Source organism: Polypterus senegalus, chromosome 4, assembly GCF_016835505.1.
Source record: "Polypterus senegalus isolate Bchr_013 chromosome 4, ASM1683550v1, whole genome shotgun sequence".
NCBI lineage: Eukaryota > Metazoa > Chordata > Cladistia > Polypteriformes > Polypteridae > Polypterus > Polypterus senegalus.
The window spans coordinates 181,831,115-181,851,632 of record NC_053157.1 but is presented as its reverse complement, the minus strand read 5'-3'; the positions used below and the strand labels follow the sequence as shown (position 1 = coordinate 181,851,632).

The 20,518-nt window shown below is 37.6% G+C and overlaps 1 protein-coding gene across 3 annotated transcripts in view; it reads left to right on the top strand.

The window, feature by feature from the left end:
* The window catches only part of zfyve28 (zinc finger, FYVE domain containing 28), a 411,740-nt gene extending 391,439 nt beyond the window's left edge, over positions 1–20,301 (top strand). For all 3 annotated transcript variants that reach the window (XM_039751731.1, XM_039751730.1, XM_039751732.1), the window contains 2 exons: positions 2,280–2,383; positions 18,364–20,301. In XM_039751731.1, the coding sequence (XP_039607665.1) occupies positions 2,280–2,383; positions 18,364–18,495 (236 nt within the window). In that variant the 3' untranslated portion in view covers positions 18,496–20,301. The remainder of the gene's footprint in view (positions 1–2,279; positions 2,384–18,363) is intronic.
* Positions 20,302–20,518: the final 217 nt, after the last annotated feature.

The window sequence follows — 20,518 nt, the reverse complement described above, 5'->3', positions numbered from 1 at the left end:
AAGTCTTTATAAACCAAAAGCAGAATTTTAAAGTCAATTCTGAAAGACACAGGTAACCAGTGTAGTGACGTCAAAACTGGAGAAATGTGTTCGGATTTTCTTTTCCTAGTTAGAATTCTAGCAGCTGCATTCTGCGCTCGTTGCAAATGATTTATGTCTTTTTTGGGTAGTCCTGAGAGGAGTGCGTTACAGTAATCTTGGCGACTGAAAACAAAAGCGTGAGTTAATTTCTCAGCATCTTTCAATTATATAAGAGATCTAACTTTTGCTATTTTTCTTAAGTGAAAAAATGCTGTCCTAGTGGTCTGATGAATATGTGATTTAAAATTCAGGTTACAGTCAACAGTTACCCCTAAGTTTTTTACATCCATCTTAACTTTTAATCCTAATGCATCGAGTTTATTTCTGATAACCTCATTGAATCCATTATTGCCAATCACTAAAATTTCAGTTTTCTCTTTATTTAATTTGAGAAAATTATTTTTCATCCATTCAGAAATACCAGTAAGACATTGTGTTAGTGAATCGAGAGAGTCTGTGTCATCAGGTGCTATTGATAAGTACAGCTGTGTGTCATCAGCATAGCTGTGGTAGCTCACATTGTGCCCTGAGATAATCTGACCTAACGGAAGCATGTAGATTGAGAAGAGCAGCGGACCCAGGATAGAGCCTTGTGGAACACCATATTGGATATCATGTGTCTTTGAGATGTGATTACCACAACAATGAATTTTCTACCTGCCACGTAGGATTCAAACTAATTTAAGACACTGCCAGAGAGGCCCACCTATTGACTTGATTTCTAAGAATATTGTGATCAATGGTGTCAAATGCGGCACTCAGATCGAGGAGGATGAGAACAGATAAATGGCCTCTGTCTGCATTTACCCGCAAGTCATTTACTACTTTAACAACTGCAGTTTCTGTACTGTGATTTGTTCTAAAACCTGACTGAAATTTATCAAGAATAGCATGTTTATTGAGATGGTCATTTAACTGCATAATGACGGCCTTCTCTAGAATTTTACTTAAGAAGGGCAGGTTAGAGATGGGTCTGAAATTTTCAAAAGCAGAGAGGTCAAGATTATTTTTCTTGAGTAGGGGTTTAACTACAGCAGTCTTAAGACAGTCTGGGAAGACCTCCGTATCTAATGACAAACTTACTATGTCAAGAATATTATCAATTAGCAGGCCTGGTACTTACTTGAAAAATCTTGTTGGTATTGAGTGCAACAGAGCAACTGCAACAGAGTCGTGCAGTTGACCTCAAGTTAGATTATGAACTCTTCATCAGTTAATTCTTTCAAATATTTAATGCTTCAGAAATATGAACTACAAATAGCCATAGGTCCTAAACAACCATCAACCAATGAAGGTTATTGTCAAAATTGCATCAGTTGACCTCCCTGACATCACTTGAGTCGGAATCTCTTGTTTATGTATGCTTCCTCAGCCATCACAGTAGTATTTTGGTTTAATTTTTAACTGCAGAATGTTTTAATGCTAGTCTTCCATTTTGCACACCACTAATACATGTTAAGTACATTCTGTTATCACTGTTATTTTTGAATGTGACTCATTGTTACATATTTCTTAGCCACACATAAACATTAATTTGTGACAATTCTCCGCTTGTCTTTCTTAATAATGTGTAGTATCAGATGTATTCCTTAAGAAGCCATTGTGCTGAGAATTAGGTTTCATATAATAAAAAAATGCTTACCTGTATTCAAATTTGCAACTGCATGTTCAGCAAATGAATGCACCCTGATTAGGACTACTACCTTACATCTGTAGCAACTTGGGTTCAGTCTGTGTGGAGCTTTCACTTTTTCCTTCTTTCTGCATACTCTTAGCACTGCTGCCCCACAGTTCCAAGTGCCTGGGTTCAAATCCTGGGCATGGTCACTGTCTTTGTGGATTTTGCATTTGTCTGTGTTTGATTTTTTTTTGTTGTTGTTTTTGTTCATCAGATATTCTAGTTTTCCTCCCACATTACAAATAAAATTGATGTAGTATTAAGTGTGACTTTGTATTTTGCTATACTGCAGTACTGTAATAAAGTTTAATGTTACAATGCATCCTTTACAGTTACACAGCAAAGCCATTTGAATGGCTGTTGGTAGAATGTGTATTATAAACTAGTCCAAAACTCCAAGTATTTCAACCATGTTTCCTGTTTGTAATGTAACGAATACCTGTCTTTGAATTGAAGGATATGATCATTTGCTGCAGAACTGTTGTATTTTACATGTCTACTGTTCTCTTTTTTGCTGCAGATCCTCCAGATTGGGTTCCAGATGAGGCATGTAGCTACTGCACTGCCTGTAAGGCCCCTTTTACTGTCATACGCCGGAAGCACCACTGCAGGAGCTGTGGCAAGGTAGGTTTTCATTTTGTATGATAGTTTTGGAATGCATTAATCTGAGTGGTCTCAAAGTGAAACAATGGAAAAAAGATCCATTAGTTATATCAATGGTATTCACATATTTTTATATAATTATATTTTTTTCTTGCAGCTCTTAGTTGTTTCATGTCTTTATTTTTCTTTTCTTTATTTCCACTTACACCTATATATGTTTTAGATGGCACAATATACAGTATTTAACCATGTGTTAACACTTAACTCTGCCTCTGTCTAGTATTATAAATACTAAATACTATGTAGTCATTGTTAAATTATTCTGAATAAAAATGAAACCCTCTCCGTAACTCTAGGTTTTTAACTTAAATTGCATAGGTTACATAGAGAGATCTCATTTTCATTACTAAAAATATAACATATTTGTAATTCTTCCTGGTAGTTTTCTAGTAGTTCAGTGGATTCAGGTTGCCCTGGTGTCACTTGTTCATTGTTAACTATCATCATTAGGGTACAGTTCCATTGAAAAAAAAGTGAATTAGTTGGAAAATTGGAAAAAAGAGTTAAGAACTTAAAACTACAGCTAAAAAATGAATATGTTTAAACTTCTTATAAATATAGATATTACACTAAGTTTCTTTTCAAAATGGAAAATAGTTGAAAAAAAAAATCTTGTACTTGAACAATGAGAAGTTAGAGATAAAATGTGAAACTGGTTAGAATAAGAACCTTCAGCCTCGGGGGGTCATGTTCATGAAATCAAATTGAGAAGATTTGTGCTTTCCGGCTTTTCTGCTAATATCCACTTGAGAAGGTGTACATTGTTGCCATAAAGGGATACAATTGATCTGTACACTGTGGCACTCTAGTGACACTCACTTGGCATTAAGAGGTCTAATGTGTGTCACTAAAACATTCTCCACTACATTACATTAACAGCACCAGCCTGTATCATTAGCGTAGTTCCAGACACATTGTTAACTCACTCTTACTCAATGTCATATTCCTTTTGCATCTGTTTTTAAATTTTATGTGTTTAGGAACTAACTGGTGGAATTTGGAGTGATGGGGACTAGGGTTTGGGCACCGTTGTGAGTTAGCTTTTCCCACAGAGAGTTGAGTTTTTTCTAGTTTTCTAGTTTAGACGTCATTTTTGCTCATTGCATCATTTACCATTAACCTTTGGCTATTATAATGGATAATTTATGGAAGGAATGTACCTTCCCTTAGTATTTCCTGTCTTAATTCATGTTGTATCAACTTAATATAATAGCAGAAATCTGACAATTTCTGTGTAATTTTAACTAATATGGTTGCCTTCTAAAGTGTAAACATTTGCATTAACATTTTAACATAAATTTTCATCTGCCACATGTCACCTCTTGTAATGATTTTCTGACTTTAAGGTATCAGGTGTTCCATCTAGTTTGCTGTCACCCACAAACCTAACCAGCCTGTTAGTTTAAACCTTATCTAGATAATGTATAAACTACAAAGAGCTATGACACTGAGTCATGACACCTATTTTTCATATCACTCCATAATATGCACCATATCTAAATGTCTATTTCTTTTTATTAATTGCTTCTGTGAATTTACTTGTGGAATGTTAAGCTATCTAGCTTTTTCCCAGGGATCAGCTTGGTCCCCTTTACTATATAGTAGTACATTTGATCACTTTCGGTCGTCTCTCTTTAGATATTTTCTCAGTTTACAAAGGCATCCAAAAAATGTTAACATTTATATGCATAATTATAACCTTCCTGGACTAGTCTTGGTAGAATTTTATCTAACCCTGTGTATTTAGTTTTATCTGCTCAATTCCTAGTAGCACTTCTCTCTCAATAAATGTTTAGTGTCTCATTAACACTTCCTGTAGCTACTGTGGCATTTTTGACATCTTCACAAGTGAAAACTCCATAAAAACACAAATTGAGACCATTTTCTACTTTCCTTCTCTCCTCATATTTTTTTCCAATTTACTGCTATAAAGTTTTTCTCTTTTTCTTTCTCCTTCACTCTCACTCATTTGCACACATCCTTTAAAACCTTACTAAGACCTTCTGTTCTTTCAGAGGGGTGTATGAGGATGAGGATGCTTTCAGTTTAAGTTTTGTACAATGCTTTAAATTGGTCCATGAAATAGACACCAAAGTGTAAGAAGCCACGACCTTAACGCCCCTGCTTTGTATTTGCCATCAAGTCTCTAACCTTTACTGGTAGCTTCAAGTTAGTGTTTATCAAGTTTTTCTAAAGCTGTAATAGTGCTATTTGAGTCATTGTTTGATGAGTGTTCTGTTAAATTCATTGAGTTCGTTGATACAGTAATTTTTCTTGCCTCTATGCAATATTAATTAATATTATAAGTTAATGGAAACAATTAATAGTTTGATACAAAGAAATTTGCATTATTTAATAAAAAACATATACTGAAATACAAGAACAGTTTCAGAAATGCATATGGGATTTTGGAATACCTTGTTCATAAGTTAGGAAAATTTGGAAATTCAGCAAGTGCATTTACATGCACACACAAAACAGGATAACGTGAGTAACCCTTTTAAAGCAGAAACCTGTATTATTAAAAAACCCTGTTTACACATGCAAGTCCACTTATGGAGTTCTCCTTTGACAAAATGCCCCAGTGTCTTAAAACTTTGCTAAAAGGAAAAGATCCGACTTCATCAGTGTCTGCAATGAATTTCGAAAACGAATATGGAGCCTGTGTTTCCCAAGAATGTGCTACCGAGTTTAGCACTGTACGTATTACTTTTAATTTAGTAATTTCTGAATTAATAAAAAAGATTATTTCTCCTGGAGAAGGAATAATACAATTTCTGGAGCATTTGCCTTTGTGGACGCTTGCACCATTTTATACCCATGGCTGTAACACATGCGTAAGAGAGCAGACTATGAAATCCGTAACTGCGGCCCAGTTAAGGGTTTACATGGGCACATAACCAGGTTACTTGCAGAGAAATCTACTTGTGTTAAACTGGTTTCTTAGAGACCAATATTCTGGTTTCTTTAACTGGAATAAGGGTAGTTCTGTGAATAACTGGGATTTTGAAGAACGTGTAATCATATCCATCAAGTTACATCTTGTACCAGTGTTGAAATAAGCACATAGAGGATAACACTTCACAAGTTACAGTGAGGTTGTGCAGGGAACAGTTTTTTAAATTGGCACAATATTCTACAAAGCTATGGTGCTTTGGTAAAAGTGCCTTTGTTTTCATAATTTTTGTATGACTTTCATGTCATACATTTCCATAATCCTAAATGCCATAGAAAGATATGACAGATTTCTCGCTGTCTTCATAATGGGTCTATGCTGCTACAATACATAGGAGAAGAACAAGTTATTCTTGCAGATGATTGCTTGCATAAGATAACTTTCTTTATCACTCCATATTCTACTGAGATAAATTAGTACAAGAATTCTACAAATAAAATAACCTGATCCACAACGCATGACATGCTACTGAAAACAGGTAACATTTTAATAGTCATATTATGGGAAGGCTTTGTGTGACTGGCTTGTCTGTAAATAGCTGCTCTGATTGACTGTAACATCCATTCAGTCTAAACATTTGCAGTGTTCCTTCAATGTACAGTAGAATAAAGTTATATATATATATATATATATATATATATATATATATATATATATATACAGTGATACCTTGAAATACGAGTTCAATTCGTTCCGTGACCGAGCTCGTAAGTCAAAATGCTCTTATCTCAAATCAGTTTTCCCCATTGACTGAATTGAAATGCCATTAATCCATTCCGGACCCCCAAAAAACACTGCAATTTTTTTGTTACATGTTTTTAAATAAGAAAAATGTACTTATAAATAACGAATATTGTATAAAAACACAATACAATAGAATGTACTGCAATAAACTGGTTTTATTAAGTACAGTATAATGTACAGCATTTACCTTGGAGATCAGACGAGTTGAAGATGCTGACGGAGGTGTTGGAGAAAGGCTGAACTAAATAACTGAATGTTATTCACTGATTTTTGCCCTTTTCGCCGCACCTTTTTCACTTTTATCTGCAGGGGTTTTCGAGAAAAACCTGTCCAATGAGGTCTGTTTCATCTTCCCTTTCAGAATGTTTCTAAAATGCGTCATGCAAGTGTCATTAAATAGCTCTGTCGTGCACCTAGTTGAAACTTTCTCTGGGTATTTCTTTTGAATAAAGTCTGAAAGTTTCTCCCACATTCCCAACATTTCCTTTATCTCACCCGTAGAGTTAACTTCCTCCGCCTCCTCTGCGTCACTTATTTCCTGCAAAATCTCCATGTGCTGCTGTGTCTGTAGCTCCTTTAGCTCCTCCGTTGTCAGTTCCTCAGAGTGCTCCTCGATGAGCTCATTGATGTCACCTTCATCCATGTCCAGGTCCATGGTCTTGCCGAGGGACACAATCTCCTCCACCACTGCCGCTTCGGATTCAAGTCTTTCAAATTCCGTTTCAGACACGTCCTCAGGCCACAGCTTCTTCCATGCAAAGGTCAAGGTCCTCTTTGTAACACCCTGCCAGGCCAAATCGATAATTCTGAGACATATAACAATGTTATAGTGGTCCTTCCAGAACTCTCCAAGGGTGAGGTTTGTGCATGTGAGCTTTTTAAAATTAGAAATCACCTGCTGGTCCATGGGCTGCAGGATGGGGTAGTGTTGGGTGGAAGGTACAGAACCTTTATAAACCTGAACTCTTTGAGGATGTCATCCTCCAGGTTAGGTGTGTGAGCAGGCGCATTGCCCAGAACGAGAAGGGCATGCCAGAGGTAGGTTATTTTTATGGAGATATTTTTTAACGTCAGGACCAAAGACCAAATTCACCCACTCCACAAAGAACTGCCTGGTGACCCACGGACTCGGGGTTTGCCCTAAACATAATCTGTAGTTTTTTTTTTCGAATTTTTTTGTGACTTGAAGGCTCTGGGATTTTCCGATTGATAAACAAGCAGCGGCTTAATCTTGCAGTCGCTGCTCGCATTGGTGCACAGTACAAGGGTTAGCCTATCCTTCATGGGTTTGTGGCCTGGCATCCTCTTCTCCTCTGCTGTTACATAATTCCTCCTTGGCATCTTCTTTCAGAAGAGTCCTGTCTCATCACAGTTGAAGACTTGCTGGGGGATGTATCCTTCGGCTGCTATAATTCCTGCAAAGGTTTTGAGGTAATCCTCAGCTGCCTTCACATCCGTGCTCGCTGCCTCACCATGCCTGACAACGGAGTGAATGCCGGTTCTCTTTTTAAAATTCTCAAACCAGCCCCTAATGGCTTTAAATGGTCCACCCGATGCCTTGTCTGTCGAAGTGCCTGGGGTCTGCTGCTGCAAATCAGGGTAAATCGCTTGTGCCTTCTTGCAGATTATAGCCTCCGTCACGGTATCTCCTGCGAGCTGCTTCTCAGTCAACCACACAATCAGCAGCTTCTCCTTATTTTCATGGATAGATGTCCGCTGTTTAGAAATGATTTTAATGCCTTTGGCTGGCGTTATAGCCTTTATTGACGACTTCTGCTTCAGAATGGTGCAGATTGTAGAAGTGCTACGCTCGTACTGCTTTGCCAAATCGACTACACGCACACCTTGCTCATGTTTTTCTATAATTTCTTTCTTTAATTCAATGCATATCATCCGCTTCTTCTTCTCTGCACTGTCCTTCGACACTCACTTTCTTCGGACCCATAGTTGGAAAAACGAAGTTTTGCAAAATAACTGCAAGCACAAATGCGAGCACAACACTGAAGCTTCCACTGCGAGCTAACTGCTTAAAGTGAACGAGTGAGACACGGGATGTTGCAGCGTTCACTGTGGCGAGCTGCACGAACTAGTGGTGGGGTGGGGTATCTGAAGCTGGCTCGTAACCCAAATTTTAGCTCTCAGCTCAAAGCAAAAAATCGGCCAAGAGACTGCTCTTATCTCAAAAAACTCATTAGTTGGGACACTCGTAAGTCAAGGTATCACTGTATGTATGTATGTGTGTGTGTATTTATATATATATATATATATATATATATATATATATATATATATATATATTGTAAAAGCTATATAGCGCCCGACCCGGCACAGACCACGCAGAGGCAACGTGTACAAAACACACAGGCTTTTATTTTTCTTCAGCTGTGTGACACGTCTTCCCCGTGCCACACAGCCCAAACACAGTCTCACAAGCACAAAGCACACAAAACTCACTTCTCCACCTTCTCTTCCACCACTCCTGCGCAAGCGTAGTCCTCCTCCTCCCAACCCTGGCTCTCTGAGTGGTGGTGGCTGGGGCCTTTTATAGCCCACCCGGAAGCATTCCAGGTGATTAACCACCTGGTCCTAATTGAACTTCGGGTGGGGCTGAAAACTCGTCCAGCCAGGCTGTGGGAAGCAGGCAGCTCCCCTAGCGGCCATGCTGGGCCCCAAACCAAGCTGTGGAGGACTCCATCTCCCATGGAGCCCTGCGGCGGTTGGGGAATCATCGTCGGCCAGGGAGGCTGCCACCAAGCGTCCCGGGGGAGGTATTGGACTGCCCATGGCGACTCCCCCGGAACAGAAGCAGCAGGGGCGTCCCTGCCGGGCATGGGACCCGGCTGTCCGTCACAATATATATATATATATATATATATATATATATATATATATATATATATATATATATATATATATATATATATATACTAAAAAGGCAAAGCCCTCACTCACTCACTGACTCATCACTAATTCTCCAACTTCCCGTGTAGGTAGAAGGCTGAAATTTGGCAGGCTTATTCCTTACAGCTTACTTACAAAAGTTGGGTAGGTTTCATTTCGAAATTCTACGCGTAAGGGTCATAACTGGAAGATATTTTTCTCCATATAATGTAATGGAGTTGAGTTGGAGATGGCCGTGGGGGAGTTTCGTGTGACATCATCACGCCTCCTACGTAAGTACGTAGAGAACAAGGAAGAACTCGAAACAGCGATGAGCACAAAACGCCATTTCACAATTGAGAAGGCAGAAAAACATTATGAAGCAAATGATGCATACAAGCATATTCATAAGTACAGCTACTGCGTAAACAAAGCACGGCGTGAACCGTAAGTTTATATTAAACTAGCAAAATACCCGCGCTTTGCAGCGGAGAAGTAGTGTGTTAAAGAAGCAATGAAAAAGAAAAGGAAACATTTTGAAAATAACGTAACATGATTGTCAATGTAATTGTTTTGTCACTGTTGAGTGATGAGTGTTGCTGTCATATATATATATATATATATATATATATATATATATATATATATATATATATTACACACACACACATAAACATATATATATACATATCTATACATATACACATAAATATACACACACACATATATACATACATATATATATATCTACATATATACACACAAATACACATATATATATATATATATATATATATATATATATATATACATACACACACACATATTTAAACATATATACATATACATACATATATACACACACAGCTATTTCGTATCAGTGCAATACGCTGCTTGTTAAAACGCATAACTCCGCTCTTACGCAAGTCTGCGTGGATATTATGAACTATCAGATTTGTTCAAGTTCTATTTAAATTTTAAATAGAAGGAATTTTAATTAGTCGACAGAAATATCTTTGGTAGGAATGGTAAAAACAGACAGGAATATTATTCCTGAATAAATCAACTCAAACCTTAAACAACTTATAATATTTTGCTCTCCATAAAAATATATCCTGTCTAAATTATACAAGTTAGAAATAAAGTAAACGTTAAAAGAACAAACATTCAAATTTCTTTACTCTTATGTAATTTTATATAAAAATAAACTTAGATTTTAAATATCCCAAAAGATTTTGCTCTCCATAAAAATATATCCTGTCAAAATTATACAAATTCAAATATGAACATGCTGCATAACAAAACCTAGAAATATAAATAAAATGTGTTCCTTTCAGCAATAACAAATCAAATCATTCAGTTGTCTTTGCTCAGATGTCATTTTAGAGCTGGACGCCTGGCATCTTTTTTTGGCCACAGGTTCGTTTCTGTTTGGTGTGAGGTTCTGTGTTGTGGAGATTCTCAGGATGGATTGAAGGTACTCATCAGTGAGGCGACTCCTGTGTGCTGTTTTGTTAGTCTTTATCACTGAGAAGAGCTTCTCACACAGATATGTGGTACCAAACATGCACAAGGTTCGAGCCGCATGTAGACAGACTTTTTTTGTTCTTCAAAGTCACCAAAGCGCCGTGCAAACTCAGTGCGCTCAGTTTATCAGCAAAGTGCGTATTTGGGAACACCGTAGTGACGACTTGGTTTAACATTACTTGGCAACAGGGAAAGTGGGGCAAATTGCACTGGTGCATTTGTGTCTCCCATAAAAGCAGCTTCACTTGAAATCACTTTGTGATTGTGCACGGGTAAAACGTCCGCTGAAGTGTCAGATTCTTATTTAATTCTTCTGCTTTCTGTATCTTCTGCATTGCATTGAGGTTACCCTGATGTTTTGTCTCATAGTGCCGTCTTAGATTAAATTCTGTATTTACAGCCACATTAGCTCCACAAATGAGACACACGGGTTCAGTAAACATATACTCCCTGGCCATCGGACCTTACTCTTATTCTATGTTAATTAATGTTGACTTATGTTTATTTTTTATTATGTCTTCTATTTTTCTATTCATTTTGTAAAGCACTTTGAGCTACATTTTTTTGTATGAATATGTGCTATATAAATAAATGTTGATTGATTGATTGATTGATACTCAGCCTCCCATCGGTTTTTAAAGGCTCTATTTTCAGAATCAGCTTTTCTCTTCAGCATCGTGTGAGCTAGCTTCGCAATAACTTGCAGCATCATAAGCTACACTTGATTAACGCGGTAAGTGTTCGGCAAGGCAGCTGAAGCGCTGCATTATGGGATCTGTAGTTTATTGTGTTACCAGCGCTTCATATACCCGGGCCATTAATAACAATAATACAGTATATAAAATGATCTCACGGGCCGGATGTGGCCCGCGGCCCTTGAGTTTGACACATATGGACTAAATAGAACTTGAAAAGATATATTTTTTCAAATGGGATCGCGCAATTCAGATAGAGTTGACGCGCACTACAGCCTGCATGCCTCAATAAGTCATCCTCCCTCGCTCTTACTTTTTACCGCTCATCTAATGAATACACTGAGTATGGCTTTACCAAAACAATCATTGATGGCGAATAAAGTATCCATTATTCGAGTATGTAGATCGGGATATATATATACATATATATACCCGCGTATCGCAGCGGAGAAGTAGTGTGTTAAAAAAGCTAGAAGAAGAAAAGGGAACATTTTAAAAATAACGTAACATGACTGTCAATATACAGTATTTGTTTTGTGAGTGTTACTGAGTGTTGCTGTCATCAAGGATTTGATTATCATTATTTCTTTCAATCAGGTTCGTATTTGTAGGATGTGTTGTGTTCAAGTTACATTCCGTGTTTGTCAATCGTTGTAAAGATGACAGGTTTCATTCATCGATTCGTTTCTTACTGCATCAATAAACAGCTCGTCTTCTTCTTTATCTGAGACCTGACACACTGCATGCACGGGTTTTTACACTGTCTTCCTTTAGCGGGACATTGACTTTTTCCAACGTGTGCTTTGTTTCCGCAGTAGTTGGATTTATGAATATGCTTGTATGTATCAGACGCTTCATATTTTTTGCTGCCTTTTCAATTGTGTAATTCGGTTTTTGTTCAAAGCTCTTTGGAACTGTTGCTTTTTGTCTGTGCACTGCGTCAGTTCACGTGAGCCGCTCGGTGTACATGCATCGAAGGTTCCCAGCTGTGCTGGTGCCATCTCGTGCTATGTCCATGGCTGTATTTAATGTTACCTTAGTCCTGGCACTTAAAACATTCTCTCACAGTTTCGCTGAGTTTGTGTCAAACACCACCCTGACCATCTCATCTTCCTCTCCATAAGCACAGTCCCCTCACCCGTGAATATTTACCCGTGGCAGTTTGCTATTGGATTGCCGCTGACGGACGGCCTTATATGGGCAGGCACTAAGTTACAAACGCCAGCGGCAGCCTGTCTATGAACTTAATTTAAAGTGTAGGTTTACATCGTGCTTTGTTTCCGAAGTAGCAGAACTCATGAATATGGTTGTATATGTCACTCGCTCGCTTCTTATTGTTTCGCTGCCTTCTCAATTATATAATGCATGTTTTCTTCAGCGCTTTTTTGAGGTCTTCCTGGTTTTCTATGTACTGCGTGATTACGTGGGAGGCGTGATGATGTCACACGAAACTCCGCCCCCACGGCGTTGCATCTCATCTCCATTACAGTAAATGGAGAAAAACTGCTTCCAGTTATGACCATTACGCGTAGAATTTCGATATAAAACCTGCCCAACTTTTGTAAGGAAGCTGTAAGGAATGAACCTGCCAAATTTCAGCCTTCCACCCACACGGGAAGTTGGAGAATTAGTGATGAGTGAGTGAGTGAGTGAGGACTTTGCCTTTTATTAGTATAGATTAAGTTAATAGACAGGCTGCCACTAGCGGTTGTAATTTAGTGCCTGCCCATATAAGGCCGTTCATCAGCGGAAATCCAATACAAACACTGCCGGTAAATATTCACGGGTGAAGGACTGTGCTTATGCAGAGGAAGATGAGATGGTCAGGGTGGTGTTTGGCACAAACTCATTGAAACTGCGAGAGAAACTTTTAAGTGCCGGGTCTTAGCTGACATTACACGAGATGGCATCAGCATAGCTGGGAACCTTCGATGCAAGAACACCAAGCGGCTCACGTGAACTGACGCAGTGCACAGACAAAAAGCAACAGTTCCAAAGAGTGCTGAACAAAAGCTGAATTACACAATTGAGAAGGCAGCAAAAAAATATGAAGCGTCTGATACATACAATCATATTCATAAGTGCAGCTACTGCGGAAACAAAGCACATGGTGGAAAAAGTGAATGTCCCGCTTAAGGAAGACAGTGTAAAAAACCCGTGCATGCAGTTTGTCACATCTCAGATAAAGAGGAAGACGAGCTGTTTATTGATGCAGTAAGAAACTAATCGATGAATGAAACCTCTTATCTTTACAACGATTGACAAACACGGAATGTAACTTGAACACAACACATCGTACAAATACGACCCTGATTGAAAGAAATAATGATAATCAAATCCTTGATGACAGCAACATTCAATAACACTCACAAAACAATTACTGTATATTGACAATCATGTTACGTTATTTTTAAAATGTTCCCTTTTCTTTTTCATAACTTCTACTTCTCCACTGCGATACGCGGGTATATATTTAAATGTATATATATACCCGATCTACAGTACATACTCTCTCATAGACAAGCCACACGCTGTGGCGCAATTGTAGAGTCTTCGCCTCTAACACCGACATTCGAGGTTCGATTCCCAAGAGGGGATGCACTGAGTATGTACGTGCGCTACCCGATTCATTTTACCTTCGCATCTCCTTGGTTTGGGACGTATGAAAAATATTAGGTTAACGCAGAATCATGTTACGCTATTTTTAAAATGTTTCCTTTCTTAGCACAAGCACAGCTGAGAAGCTTGATGCATGTACTCCATAACGCGTTAAAAATAACGCATTTAATCACACTTTCAATTCCAAGCAAACGGAACTTTTGTCAATGCATGATTTCCTGGTACATCCATTACACTGATGCACACATCACAGCTACAAAAATGTTAGAGTCGGAATAAAGCGCTCCTACGACTGATCATTTCGACTACCCGAGAAGCCTTGATAAAAGCATGGTTTTGTGCACACTGAAAAGCAAGCAAAATTAGATGCATTACAGAAAGCGGACTTTGTGGCTCTTACTGGGGATCATTGGACTTCCGTGACCGTTAGTAATTCTAAATACATCTAATTACAAAATGTTCAATGATCACACTGTTTTAGCCTAATGTACAAAATAATTTTGGCTAAGGTTACTCAGAGTTTAAAGATTAAGTTGGTCAAATTACCTTTTATGTTTCTGACTTATTTTTTTAAGAAGAAAACTGCACTTTATGTTGAAATTTTGGTTATTATTATTTAAAGACAATACTATTCTGAAAATGTACTTAAAGTACTTAAACTACCACTTTATTTTTAAGTCTGCCCAATTTTAACCAGGGATGATATTTTTGTTTCTGTTTTGAATTCAAATGCAGTTTAAAAGCTTTTTTTTCAGAAATTAAAACAGCTTCAGTTTACAATATTCATGTCCATGTCTATTATTTGATTCTGTCGCCCACTAAAACCCTTTTAAATTAAAAAAAAAAATTTGCGATTTGGGGCAAATTTACGTGTGCGATTACATACGATTAATCAAGATTAATTCTTACACAGCCTCTAATTAATTGGATTAATTTTTTAATCGAGTCCCACCTAATATATATATATGTAGATATATATGTAGATTTGTATATATATGTGTATATACAGTATATATGTAGATATGTATATGTGTATATACAGTATGTATATATGTGTGTGTGCATATATATATATATATATATTTATTTATATATGTATATATATGTTTATATATGTGTCTGTGTGTGTATGTGTGTATATATATATATATATATATATATATGCCAGCAACACTCATGACAATGACAAAACAATTACATTGTCAATCATGTTACGTTATTATTAAAATGTTTCCTTTTCTTTTTACTTCTCGCTGCCAATCGCAGGTATTTTGCTATATATATATATATATATATATATACACACACATATATATATACAGTGGTGTGAAAAACTATTTGCCCCCTTCCTGATTTCTTATTCTTTTGCATGTTTGTCACACAAAATGTTTCTGATCATCAAACACATTTAACCATTAGTCAAATATAACACAAGTAAACACAAAATGCAGTTTTTAAATGATGGTTTTTATTATTTAGGGAGAAACAAATTCCAAACCTACATGGCCCTGTGTGAAAAAGTAATTGCCCCCTTGTTAAAAAAATAACCTAACTGTGGTGTATCACACCTGAGTTCAATTTCGTAGCCACCCCAGGCCTGATTACTGCCACACCTGTTTCAATCAAGAAATCACTTAAATAGGAGCTGCCTGACACAGAGAAGTAGACCAAAATCACCTCAAAAGCTAGACATCATGCCAAGATCCAAAGAAATTCAGGAACTAATGAGAACAGAAGTAATTGAGATCTATCAGTCTGGTAAAGGTTATAAAGCCATTTCTAAAGCTTTGGGACTCCAGTGAACCACAGTGAGAGCCATTATCCACAAATGGCAAAAACATGGAACAGTGGTGAACCTTCCCAGGAGTGGCCGGCCGACCAAAATTACCCCAAGAGACGACTCATCCAAGAGGTCACAAAAGACAGGACAACGTCTAAAGAACTGCAGGCCTCACTTGCCTCAATTAAGGTCAGTGTTCACGACTCCACCATAAGAAAGAGACTGGGCAAAAACGGCCTGCATGGCAGATTTCCAAGACGCAAACCACTGTTAAGCAAAAAGAACATTAGGGCTCGCCTCAATTTTGCTAAGAAACATCTCAATGATTGCCAAGACTTTTGGGAAAATACCTTGTGGACTGATGAGACAAAAGTTGAACTTTTGGAAGGCAAATGTCCCTACATCTGGCATAAAAGGAACACAGCATTTCAGAAAAGAACATCATACCAACAGTAAAATATGGTGGTGGTAGTGTGATGGTCTGGGGTTGTTTTGCTGCTTCAGGACCTGGAAGGCTTGCTGTGATAGATGGAACCACGAATTCTACTGTCTACCAAAAAATCCTGAAGGAGAATGTCCGGCCATCTGTTCGTCAACTCAAGCTGAAGCGATCTTGGGTGCTGCAACAGGACAATGACCCAAAACACACCAGCAAATCCACCTCTGAATGGCTGAAGTAAAACAAAATGAAGACTTTGGAATGGCCTAGTCAAAGTCCTGACCTGAATCCAATTGAGATGCTATGGCATGACCTTGAAAAGGCGGTTCATGCTAGAAAACCCTCAAATAAAGCTGAATTACAGCAATTCTGCAAAGATGAGTGGGCCAAAATTCCTCCAGAGCGCTGTAAAAGACTCATTGCAAGTTATCGCAAACGCTTGATTGCAGTTATTGCTGCTAAGGGTGGCCCAACCAGTTATTAGGTTCAGGGGACAATTACTTTTTCACACAGGGCCATGTAGGTTTGGATTTTTTTTTCTCCCTAAATAATAAAAACCATCATTTAAAAACTGCATTTTGTGTTTACTTGTGTTATATTTGACTAATGGTTAAATGTGTTTGATGATCAGAAACATTTTGTGTGACAAACATGCAAAAGAATAAGAAATCAGGAAGGGGGCAAATAGTTTTTCACACCACTGTATATATATGAGTTTTCTTGCTATGGTTTGTTTAGACATTCTCCTGTTTTTTAGGGATTGCACACATGTACCCTGCTAAGACCCCAAATACATTATGATTTGCTTATATAGTGTCTTCCTTCAATTTGTCTCTGTTTTTCATACATCTGCCGTTTGTTTATACTACTATGTGTAATGAATAGCTTTTTTTTTTTCAGTTTTATTGATTTAGTTGCCTACTGTGTTACTCTGATTTATTTAAATGCCTGAATTATGCCCCCTGATCCCTCCATTCATATTCAATATAGAATATTTCTTTTTCACATTGTAGACTCAAAATGTGTCGATGGCACAACCAAATATTGGTCCCTGAGGTTCTACCGAGTTTGAAAGCATTATCAGCTTTTTAAAATATGTGGGTTTCTCCTCATTTTTCTCTTTCAGCCTGCTTTATGAGATATAGTAGGGCTTGAAAGTAAAGAAAATAAAAGAGATTTCATTTAAGAATTTCCAGCATTTGCCTTTAATGCTATGCTTGCTTTTTATCATCTTTTTATTAAAGATGATATTAATATATTAATTAAGTAAAGACTTAGTGGTGGGTGGTAAGCATATCATTGGTGTTGGACCAAGAATAAAAAGTTTTTAATTATACTATATAAAAGAGTAAATTGAAAGGAATCTTCCCTCTTATAATTTTTAACCTTTTAAGCTCAAACAAATAAAGCCCCATTAGTTGCTGTTGAAAACATCACACTGTCTTTCAAGTCAGCTTGTTATTACTTTCTGACACACTTCTCCAAATGCAGGTGCTGTAAATGTCCTTCATAAATTCAGTCACATGACAGGAATCAGTCCTGAACAGGGCACCAGTCTATTAAGGGCACTCACTCACCAACCAAACACATTCTGCTTTTTGGTCAGGGTTGTGGTCAAGACCCAGATCAAGTCAAGACAAAGGGGCTGATGGGACATCTATTTCAAATTCAGTCTTGAATGCCCTTGATGCATTATCAACCTGAGATGTAGTGTACCCATACTAATGTGAGTAGCCTGGTATAAAATATTGTGGTTTAGCTGGAGGCATTTTTCTTACCAGCTGCCCAAGGGATAGGATTTATTATACTTTTGGTATTTTTTTCTTATAGTTGACCTGTTTTGACATTTAGACTTGTAGATTTAGTATTGTGCACAGCAGTCTGTTGAGCACACATAGAAATATCTGAAATATGCAATGATCATGAGGCCTGGGCAAGTGGTAATAAAATCACAGCATGCTAGTAGATGGACAACTTTGTACCCTAATCCCTTAATTCTACCCTGGTCACTTGAGTCACATGCCTGAGCTGGTCAATTCAACTGTGGTTATAATTTGTTATAGGAAAGTGTTATCTTTGCTTTATTCTTTGACTGCCTTTCACTCCTCACAATATGTTATTAAATTACCAACATTTAGAGACTGCTCAGTAAAAATGCTAGTACAGTGGGCAACACTGTTACTGTCAGTGTAATAGAAATGGTCACCCTTGGTGTGATCAGCTTGATGTTTTCCTCTTTCTTTAATTAAATATCCCTGCAATTTGCCTGTGTACTCACCCAAATATGTTTCTTTGTTTCAGATCTTTTGCTCACGCTGTTCCTCCCACTCTGCTCCTTTACCACGGTATGGCCAGGTGAAGCCTGTGAGGGTGTGTACGCACTGTTATATGTTTCACGTCACTCCGTTCTACAGTGACAAAGCAGCAATCTGACAGCCAACACCTCATAAACACTGGCACAAACTGAAGCTATGCCTGTTTTACCAAATGAGTACTTTTGATGAAGACAATAATAGCAATTACACTCAAAAACGTTACCTGTGGACCCTCAATAATCAAGGCATGAGAGGCTGTGATCGCCTCCAGTATTACATCTTTCTTATTTTTTTTTATTTATTTTTTTTTTAAATTAAACACATAAAATGAGCATATGAAGAAAGAAGTGTTTAAAAAGAAGCTGCTAAAAGGGAAGCACTGCATTCGTCAGCCACATGGCTATGGCATGGCAGAGTCTTCTCCAGTTTTTTGTTGTCATTCATTATTGTTATAAATATCAATAAAAAAGGAAAGAGGACTCTGAACGTCACAAGCAAAAGCTCTATAATTCCTGCTAATGGCCCTGAACCAGGTGGATGGCTTACATGTGCAAGGTCTTTAGCTTATAAATGACACTTTGGGAACCAGCAACATAGAGGAGTGCAGGAGAAAACGTGGTGTTTAGAGAATATTACATGCTAGTCTGTTGGGGGTCCTGATTTTTCTTTCTGATACCACTTAATAAGAGGGTTTGCTGCTAGGACTTACTGTGTGTTAATACTGACACCTGCTGGAGAAACTGGAAGAAACAGCTTGCCATTCAGAAATATCCTGCTGTCTTCAACAGAGCCTCCCGGCCTCTTTCGGAAGTCTCCTTAAGGCGACCACCTTGGTTTCCCTTACTCCTCGGTTCTTCCTTGCCGAATATAAAAGTGGGCTTTTTTCATTCTTTTTTTTTTCCATTTCTGCTGTGCTCAGCTTTTTCACGAAGTGTCCTCTCATTGACTTGTTTACTTCTTTCAGCTTAATGATATGAAATGGCTAAATTATAATAGCAAGCAATCCTCAGTGAAAATCATATGCAGGGAAGTTTTAGAAGGGCTGCCACCTTTAAATCTGGACATTACTTGTACAATTGGCCTTTGAGGCTGCTACACACCCAGGAATTTTTATTTTTTGTTTTTTTTTTTTTCCTGAAAGGCCACTTCATACTCATCAAGATGAACACTTCCTGTGGATGCCTTGGACAGTGTTAATGTAACGTCAGAATGATTGCCTTCCTTACCCAATAAACAAATTAACAATTGCCTGCTAGCCAGGAGCTCCCCATGGTGTGAGGTTAATCATATCTTTTTCTTTTCTCTTGGACCACAGGGCTTCCTGTTCTTTCTTTATCATTCAGCTGATTCAAATGTGCAAAAAAAGTATAAGCATGACATTTTAAAACCCAGGAATGATTCCAAATCAACCTCACCATGTCTAAGTTCTCGTATTGCCTGTTGTGTATGAGAGACACAGCATCATTTCCATAGATTCAAATGAAAGAATATACTGTAATAAAGAAACAAATCCTAATTCATGTGGGAAAAAGGGGGTTAAGGGTGTGGATGGACTGTTTCTTTTGTCCAGCTGCTGCTGAGGATAACTTTGTGGTACACAGCTGTGTTCCTTTATGACTTAAGCTTAAATCTCAGGCTTCACGTCAGAAACAATTATTACAGTTTTATTTTTGAGTACAAAAAATGCAAAAAAGGAAATGATGCTTCTTTTATAATGAAAAATACAATAACTTAAAACTGTAAAAAGTCTAATTATAATGCACAAATGCTTCTGTACTTCCTCTGTGTACAATTAAGCATATTTAAGGGATAGGGTATGGTATTTATTCAAAGCCTGTTGTTATTTTGTAAATGCTATTTCATTTCCATAAATGCTGTATGATAATGATTGAAAAGTTTCAGTTTCTAATGACATGTAAATACAATAAATACAATCTTTTCTGTTTAAGTTTCAGAAATGTCTGTACATGGAACATCATTTTTAGGAATATTGGGGCTAGAGCTTTGAAACATGTCATGCCCCCTCTCATTTGTATTAAGAGTCATCCATCTGCTTGCTGTGGGTTTCCCAGTTAAATGAGGTCCTGGATGGACTGTGTGGCTTTGATCAACCATCCATGACCTGGTCATTTCTGACACCA